The 9,749-nt window shown below is 41.6% G+C and overlaps 1 protein-coding gene across 1 annotated transcript; it reads right to left on the bottom strand.

The window, feature by feature from the left end:
- Positions 1 to 86: 86 nt before the first annotated feature.
- Positions 87 to 8,693, bottom strand: LOC137930512 (protein rhomboid-like). The gene is made up of 7 exons (XM_068773788.1): positions 8,582 to 8,693; positions 6,103 to 6,222; positions 4,505 to 4,900; positions 3,453 to 3,605; positions 2,524 to 2,699; positions 1,845 to 2,035; positions 87 to 1,247 (listed from the first exon to the last, which is right to left on the bottom strand). Exons 2-7 carry the CDS (start codon positions 6,130 to 6,132, stop codon positions 1,123 to 1,125), a joined length of 1,071 nt encoding a protein of 356 aa, XP_068629889.1. The 5' UTR covers positions 6,133 to 6,222; positions 8,582 to 8,693; the 3' UTR covers positions 87 to 1,122.
- Positions 8,694 to 9,749: the final 1,056 nt, after the last annotated feature.

Below are 9,749 nucleotides of genomic sequence, written 5' to 3' on the forward strand. Positions count from 1 at the left end.
AGTTATATGTACATGTAAGTCTAGTAAACGTTTCGATACAAAACGACAATATATATCTTGAACGCGCAGGTGCTAGTCACCTCCTGAGGCCGTAAAGCAAAGCCAAAAAGTAAAGCCGTCTGTTCTTGAGTATATCGTGTGCGTCATGTATATCGCATCCCCGCCTCACACCTCAGGCGGTGACTAGTTTTCCGGGCACATGCATTTCTTATGAAAAAAGTCGTTGTTTGTTCTCTCTTATGAAGTTCAATGCATCCTACTATGTACAAAACATGAACAGTAACAAATTATTAAATACGTAACAAATGGTTCACAAATTTCCATCAACAATTTTACTTATATCAAAGTTACAGTAGCGTACCTCGGTCAGCTTTTCTCGTGTCCTATTTGATCGACATCGACTAGACTTTAATTTTAATGTACTTTAAATTAATTTTAAATTAAGGAAGACAAACAATACAATTATATACAAAGTTATTCTCTCGTTCTTTTGTACTATGCAATTTTGATGAGTCACCTTCGTCTCTGTCTTTCCCTCTACAGCCTCTTGTTTCTTGAGTCGACCCCGACAGCCTTGCGGGGCTGTTACAATTTCAACGAAAAATTACAAGTCAACAAGGAACCCGGGGATATTTCTGATAATACGACAGAGTAAAGAAGGCAGTTCTAGATTTTAGGTGATTAGACATCCCTCGAGGTCATAATGTCTTGAGGTAGGGGAGTCCAGCCTTATGTTGGATCTCAATTGTAGCCCTAATAGGCTAATTAGTTACTTATATAAGTTAAGGTACCTTCAAGCTCATAGGTTTAACTTTGCCTTCAGTCTGTAAAGCCAAAACTGTGCCAAGTTCAATAATGTCAGGGCATTTCTTTGATATTTCACAAAGCATTGGTTATCCTGGCATTAAAATTTTCTTTATGAATACCAGCGCTACGACGACTCGCACCAAAATCTCGAGTTCAGACCATCGTCTGTACTAATTCTTATTCAACTTCGGACGGAGAAAGCCAATTAGACTTTGCACCAATTCAGTCTTATTGTACTCGAAGCCTTTCGATAACTTTGTGATTTCGGTGCTTCAATTATTTCGTTTTTCCAGCTGATTGACTCCCGCAGGCGGTTCAAGTGAAGTAGTCGTTGTAGTGCAGCAGCGCGTGGTGCGCGGCGGAGGCGGCCGCGCCCGCCACCAGCGCCAGCGCCGACACCACCCGCGCCACCACTATGCAGCGCTTCTTAGAGTTCTCACCTGCAATAAAACCAAACAACTGTTACATACATCAATCGGCATCTTAAGGAGCTCTCATAAATAAGATGATATTCACTGACTTAGTTACATTACAAACCAATCACTTTATTAATTTTAAGTTTATTTAAATTTAACTACAGTACATAGGTGTTATTTTGTTTAATTACTTTTTGACATCTTGTATGTACGGACATGACGCCGTTGTTGTTAAAAATTTAGGACAAGTAGTTTTGATAGTACTTCGTTGACATTCACCTGACAGGTAGTGTCAAGAAATACTAAGCAAAGCGAAAGTAAAAATTTAAATACATCTAATTTCTTCATAAAACTCGATCGTTTTGACAGAAAGGAGAAGAAATGTAAAATAGCTTAAACAAAGTTTTACCAACTCGTTCCTTTTTTAAAATTCAACTTTTTTACTCTCATCAAAAAACCAGTCAAATGCAAATTGTACGACCAAAGAGACTTTAATACAAGTTTTAAAATTCTATTAAAATTTACTTTCAGTACACGATTTGGCGCACTTTTCATTTAAGTACACAATAATTTTAGCTTCATTATATCACACATAGTTTGAGAATTAATTAATGAGCGTACCTTCGAACACGAGCAAACCCAGCGGGACGCCGACAGCCGCGCCCATCACGTGTGCCGCCCACGCCACGTGTCCGTAGTGCTGGCGCGTGGCCGGCGTGGGCGGCTCACGTAGTAGCGCCCAGCTCGCCTCTGAAGCGGCCAACACCACCACACTCAGTGGCCGGAACCACCACAACGGGATATGGCCGAACCTGAAACGACCGCTTTTGTTACTTTGCGCCTCTAACTTTTTCCGATTAAATACATGAAAAGAGAGAGGAAGACAAGGTTTTCTGTTTTCTTAACTTGAAGATCTCCTACGGGACGTGCCGTTGCTTCTCAAGCTAGACCTCGGTACCTTCGCTGTGTCATAGCAACACGAGACCGCATCGTGTTGTTTGTTTCCCCAATTTCGCTTTCAGTTAGCGATGAAATTCCTGACTAGGGATGCCTTCCTATTGTGCACGGCTACATAATATGTTCCAAAAAAGAAAAACTACAATGGAGATTACCTTTTTTGGTTTCGGTAGAAATCGTCCTAATATTCAAGAAATGATAACTTTGGGAGGAGGACGGGTATATGTGGGATTCTGCCCACTGTTGCGCTGTGTGAGGGACCTCGCGGTACTATTCTTATATGGAGGGGGATATCTAAACCAAATAATAAGAAACTCAGAGTAAAGGCTGTAATGGTGGTTACCTGAGGCAGACGTTAGGTAGATGTGCGGTGAGCAGCGCGTAGACGGCGGCGGAGGCGCCCACCACGCGCACGCGAGGCTGCAGCGCGCCCGCGCCCAGCGCGCCCGCCGCCACGCCGCCCACCCACACGGCCGCCACGCGCCGCCAGCCCTGCTCCAGCTCCAGCCGCCAGCCCACCTGCCGATACCGTCAGAAGTTAGATACGGTCATTCCTAACTTTTTTATTTTTATTTATGCTATTTTTTCCTTGAAATACTTAAATGAAAAGAAATACATTAATGCAAAATAACTAATAAAACGCGTTCTTATCACTCAAGGCAATTTCTTACAGACAATAATAGCATTGAAATAGTAATGGCCGCTTCACAGATGTTTATTTCTCGAGTAACGCGTCATTTCACAAAGGGGTTTTTGCCATTCTGTCGGGATAGACAGATTTTCACACAGTGGATGTCGAAATTTTTGTAATTCAATTCTGAATTCCTGCCAGTTAACTTAGATTATGAAAACTGGTAAAAAATATAACCTCACAGCTGCTACGGACAATGCTAATAAATCCATAATAAATGAAATTCGAATTAAATGAACAAAGTGAACTGTTTGGCCCACCAGTACACATACATACTATATATGAATGATAGTAAGACTAAGAATCACTATAGTTAGTCTTGTGAATTTCGCGTGATATTCTGCACCTAGATTCTACACCCTCTTCGATATAGACAACACCGCCAATGATAATTGTTTCTCTTAAGAATTTAAAAGCTCACATATACGGTCCCATGTTCTTTTAACATATACATTCGTGACCGCAAATGTCACGAATATTAGCATGTGCATACGCACGTCGGTGTACGGACATAAGCATCGACTAATCCATGGTCAAGTAAACTGTGTTTCGATTCTTTGAGGTATATAGAAAGTGCTTACCGCGAGCGCAACGATCGCGTTGAGCGCCAGGTGAGCGCTGCCGGCGTGCACGCAGCCGTACGACAGCAGCCGCCAGGGCGTGCGCCACCACTCGCCCGGCGCCCACTCCAGCTGAGCGCGCACCGCCTCCGAGCTCCACGCGTGCACGCAGATCTGATACCGGAGTTTATCATTACACTAAATATTCATACAAAACAGGGAGAGGGAACGAAAGGTTCTCGACTAGCCACCACGAGCCACCGCGAGCCGGTGGACGCGGCGCGTGGAGGCCTCCCATTATGTAGACTGTCGACATAGTTAGGTTCCAAGGCGTGGCGGTGGATGCGGGCAATGGGAGACAGCTCTTCATGGGAATCTTTAGCGGAGGCCAGACCAGACCGTGCAGTGCGACATTTCTTGAATTTACAATAATTTAGAATACAGTTACCTATGAAACAGCAACAGATATACATATAAACTCAAACGATTGAATGTATTGTTTCCAATGGGCTTTGTTAAGCGCTTTGGAAAAGTCAAGACATTGATACATTTCGGCATATTTTTATTCAATGTATTATCGATCCCAATTTTCTCCATACACTACTATGCGTTTGGCGAGAACTCGATGGTTCCTCTTTTGACTCCAATTTTACATTAATTTCATTTTACATTAATTGTCACGTGAAAAGCAGAAACAGAATGATACTGATGCCGGGCATGTTTATCTCCTTTATAATATTTAAAGCAATAATATGCTTTATTGATCAATATTGCTTTTATGTTCAAGCCTTGATTTTTCAAATATATTTAATAATTTTTAAATTCTATAATCCTTTAAGAATTTGTTTCGTTGTATGATTTATGTTTGCTTAAATCTAAGGTAATTGACTGGAGTAAGATTAACTCAAAAGTCATACACGATCTCAAAATGAAAAGTAGACAATAATAAATTTCACGACAAGAAAACATGCGGCCGGTTTCATTTCGGTAGTAGAATTTTTTTCTGAAGCAGATTTCAATTCAGATCAATTTCTTTGAGAATAAGAAAACAGACGGTAGATACCTGAACTTACTATAATTAGAATCATGGAGAGGATGAAATAAGGCGGCTTCAACACTGCAAACAGCTTCTCTTTCCTCTTTTGAAACTTCGTCTTCTTTCGGAGCGCGGCGCTGGGGAGTTGGCATTTGAACGTTTTCCTCTTGCTGTTGTCCCTCTGAACTCCCCAAACGCCGAGCGTGAGGCCAGCCTGCAAGCGCGACTTGGGCTTCACAGGTGGGATCTTAGAGCGGCCGAGCAGCCTTCGGTTCTCCCCGGGGCTGTTGGTCCGGCTGTCCGGATCGACGCCACATCGCTCCTGTTCCTCATTCTCTGTCCAGGCCTGCGCGGGCGGCGGCTCTTCCGGTTGGATCCGTCGGCCCTGATGGACGGGCACCTCTTCAAATTCTTCTCCATTCAGCCGCTCCACCTAGGAAAAATTTATCAATTAGTGAGTACGAGGGCTGAATAAAAAACAAAAAGTGATTAAACGTCATCCAATTGACAAAAGATGGACGATGATGACGAAAAGCGTTGGGAGAGGACCGCAGGATGACACAAATGTGAAAAGTCCATCCACAATATGGCTTAATTTTGTAATATCGAGAGCAGAGTGAGACTTGAAAGATAAGAACAAAATATTATGGAAAATCTTATTGAATAAATTTCCACGTGGCATAGTTGACAGCGATCATTTGAACACATCAAGGGAACAATGCTTGATAACTCAAAAAAGAGGAACGTAAAAGTCGTAAAAAAAATTTACCTTTGTAATGACAAACCGGACGCAAAATAAAGCTACGAATGTTCCAAATGCGGAATGGAATCAGAGGAAAGTCCACAACAAATATTGTTATTTTGTGATCATTTTCACAAAACGATAACAGTGCAGTTGTTAGAACAACTCATTTTCGAGATGTACAATCACATAATAACGCCTTTACTCGGTAGTATTTTTTTACTATTTTTATTAGACTTTATTCAGCTTTGTACTCATTGTTTTAACTTTTGTTTTAGCACTTAATTTTGGTTATTAACGTAAATACACTTTTTTATGAAATGAGACACTGTTTTCGATATGAAATGTGCTGATCCACGAGTGATTACCATTTCTATAAACTGCAATGACATGAATCTAAGACGTAGTCGTTTACGATGGGCCTTACAAGGAGGACACTTTTCTTTCTTTAACTGAGAGGGAAACGCAAATACAAGCTGCGAGTATAGAATTAGAATATGGAAATTGGCAGAAGAACAAAGGTCGCCGGAAAAGTTCGAAGAATTACTAGAGTGATGAGGTGCTGTGCACAACACTCGTATAACAGACGGCCGTTGAGGTCGAAAGTTCTCGACTGGCAACCCCGTGCCAGTAGATGCAGCGCAGGAAGACCCTCCGGTAAGTGGACCGGCGACGTGGCCAAGCTCGCTGGACGTGGGCAGCGCTGGGCAGGGCCACCGAGGGGTCAAGAGGGAGGCCTATGTGTGCCCAGTGGGCGTCTACCGGCTGACTTGATGATGATTCCTGCGAATCAAGAGCAGCCACTTGGCACGGCGGCTCCGTCTTGCAGGTTAAGTAATTGCCTTAAACGGTAAAGAGCTAGTCTAAACGATATCGAATAAACCTGCCGGTACCTCTTCACAGTCCTCCGCGTGAGGAGCCATGGCGTGTCCGCCTCCCAGCACATGGTCCGCTCCCGGAGCTGGCGGGAGCTGGCGGGGAGCTGGCGCGGCGCTAGTGCTGCATCGCGTCCGCTGCGGGGACGATTGACAATTTCAGTTGTTTTGTTGCTAATATATAACACTTAGAAGGAAAACGGTGCGTCCGGCAGAGTAAACAAGGGATTCCCTTGAATTTGTTTAGCGGGTAAGGTATATCAATAATGTGTATATGTTTATAAAATTATTGCGGTTTTGCCCGGAAACACAGATTGCTTCCTCACAGAATACGCCTATACAGATTATTCTAAAAATAAATGCCTCGGTATCACTTAGACAAAACTCGATGTTATTTAGGAAATCACTTTTGCTTTTCGGAATTCTCATCACCCAGATTTTTTAAAACGACCTACAGCGTGACCTGGATTATATACAGGTTAAAAAATAGTAATTTATTGCCGTAAATGAGCGTTATAAGCTTATGTTAGCCAATTAAATTAAAAAAACGTTTTCTCATTGACCAGCTGAAGTGAGCTTTCAAAAACCTGAGGCGATTGATGGTTCGATGTGATGTCGAACCCTTGTGTTGTTATGTGTGCCAATAACGTTATTCCAGATTTCTTCACCGCATCTAATAACAAGACTTACATCTTAATATTATACAAACACATGGGAGGTAATGCGGAAGATTTTTTACTTCAAAATCAATCACAAAAGCTACAAATCACAAACGGTTGATATCTCCAATTGTTTATTTAAGAAAGTCTGCCCAAAACATGCAATACAACAACATAGCTCAAGTTCAAGCCGTGGTCCACGCTCGGGAACTTCAGATCGGGCTGTCGCTCTGTACGCGTTCACATTTCAATTCCAAGACGCCCGCGAGGAATGAACTTCGGCTCGTTCGGTAGCTTCTACCTGGCTAAGATTGATACCACTTCAGATAACATTGGCACTTGAAGAATAAATATGGGAATCAACTCCAGCAACGCTTGTGTACGGGACGATCAGGGATTGTCTCCATCTACTCGTTCTTAACCGTCCTCGGCGACTTGACCTTGTCGTTGATAGGCCGCGAGTAGCTTTGTAAGCTACCTATATAATTGTTGTCGCGACGCCTGGATCATCGAGAGTGACAGACAGGGACAGAACTGCGCAACCAATCAATGTCCCCGGAGTTTATAAACAAGACCTGCGATGGCACGATAAAAGCAAAATAACGATCCCAAAGTGTTCAAGTAAGTATGACCAGACTTCTTTGGTCTGACTTTCCTTATAAACTTCTACAAGCACACTAGCTTTTGATATTATGCCCTACTTCAAGTCTACCGTACGCATTACACGCTGAATTTTCTAGCAAATGCCGAAACTAAAATTCCTATTATAACACCCTGTATAGTGCGTAAACTTGACAATTTTAAGTCGCGTTATTTAAAACCACAATAGTTCAGTACACAGGAACAGACCTTAGAGAACAATGTTTTATCCCTTCGGACAAATAACCGCGATCCTTATTCTTTTCTATTTAACGGTCATTTAGTAGAGTATCTCTTTCTCTATTCTCGCACACACCTGGGAAGTGTCATCCTAGATGAATCCCTCTGTTTAAATGTATGTTAAATTGTTTGGGTAGTTTATATTAACTGCTGATGTCACGTAAATAATTTCTGAAGAACCCAATTCAACAAAACAAGAAATAGATTGGCTTCCTTCAGTGGCATTTTTTAAGCTTAAAATAAAACTACCGTTCCATAAGCATCTTATAGAAGTAGAGTCTACACAAAAACAGACAAGTTTTCTTGTGGTCACTTTAACCATAAAAAACAAGTAGTCATTTTTAATTTACAAATTAGTAGAATTACTATTAAGTATATATACACTTTATAATGTAATATATATACAATATATATAACACAAAAAAGATTCTTCACAGTCCTGCGTAGCACTACCACTATGGTATCGCACGGGTTTTTTATGGTTACGAAGTTCGCAAGCAGTCGGAGGTGCCGAGGCTCGGGTCGCCACACACTACTACATATTACACTGGTATAAGGGGCCAGCGACCTCTTAACACGTTCACTGCGGGCCCAATTTTGAAGAACTTTCAGCTGGTGCGGCTGAGCTCGAATCAGCCTCAAGCTAAACTTCCTAGTAGTGCGGTTGAGGCCTTTTCTGCCTCATGTTTCAATCATTTTTTTACAATATTGAGTCAATTATTCGCAGACATAAAAAAAGCTATATTTGTTTAACCTCATACGGTTGAGTGTAAACAGCCGCCGCACTAGAGAGATAACACGAGAGATGAGGCTGAATCGGCCTCAAGCCGCAGTGAACGTGTTAAATCACTTCTGCGGACGTGCTTTGTAGTGACTACTTGCAACGAACTCTACGAGGGGTCACTCGTGGCTGATAGTTTTTATCTTAATTATATGGAAATAGTAGACTTCGGACATACCTGCACAAACCGGCCGCAAGCTGCTACCTCTGGCAAGCGCGGGTGTGGAACCTGTTACTGGTGATGCATTAGTTCAGCTCTTCGAAGGTGCATCTGTGAGGATTGTCATCGAAGATATCTGTCGAAGGAAACATCAAATAACTTAAGTCACGTAATTAAGTATATCGAAAATAACTTTATACCGCTGTAGTGATTTAATTTGACTTTCTTTAAGTGTTCTAAGTTAAAGGCAAAGATCTAAGTGGAGCCGGTCGCTCGCCATCGTCGCGCCGCAGCTCGGGCAGCGATGCCAAGTCATTTAGTGCTCTTGCCGATGGCCGCGGCGCGACCTGACACCTGTCAATTTGTTTGATATATCGCGTGGCCTGCGAAGGAGGTTATTTAAATTCTCTGTGAATATTATCTGATCACACTGCGACATATTAGTTATAATTATTATTGTATTGCATAACTTAGAATTAATCATTTCTGTTATTACGCAATACTCTCATAACATGAAATTGATTTTAAAGGATAAAAATCTTTCGTCGCGGCTCATTTTTTTAATATTTTGTTGACAGCTATAAACCCAGGCTATAAAGCTATTTACTGACAATCGACAAATAGTTCTGAACAGATCGAAGCAACATTTGAAAAAGATTTAATATACAAATCACTGCTTACTGTTAGCATTCAACCACGCAGCATTTTATAGACATATTTTTAAGAAAAAATATATATGGCGAATAGGACATATACAACTGGTTAAGAAAATTCAATTAAATGCTTCTCTTCACTAGAAAATGTAAGTATGTTATATTTTGTTTGAAATCCTTCAAAAATAGGCTCTTGTGGTGTGTTTTCAGTTAAAAGTTACAAGCATTGTCCACGAAACAGTTACTAGACTTGTGGACGCTTTTAGATAAACCTTCATGAAACTTATTTTGATGAAGACTTCGCTGAACAAAATTTGAAATTCAGTGGCTGTTAGGATAATGCTACTTAAAACTACTGAATCGATCTTTATATAAATATATTTATATATAAATTTCGTGTTTAAGAAGGTATATGTGACAGAGAATAAAGCTCAGAGTGTGCGCGCTTAGTATGCACCAGTCGCACGGAGCTCCCGCCTCCAAATGCAGCGCGGCCCGTCCGCGCGCCGGCACCGCGTGACGCGTAGATAAGC

Source organism: Battus philenor, unplaced genomic scaffold (assembly GCF_028537555.1).
Source record: "Battus philenor isolate CCGP_79_NKW_IND1 unplaced genomic scaffold, ilBatPhil1.0.hap1 SCAF_6, whole genome shotgun sequence".
In the NCBI taxonomy this organism is placed as follows: Eukaryota; Metazoa; Arthropoda; class Insecta; order Lepidoptera; family Papilionidae; genus Battus; species Battus philenor.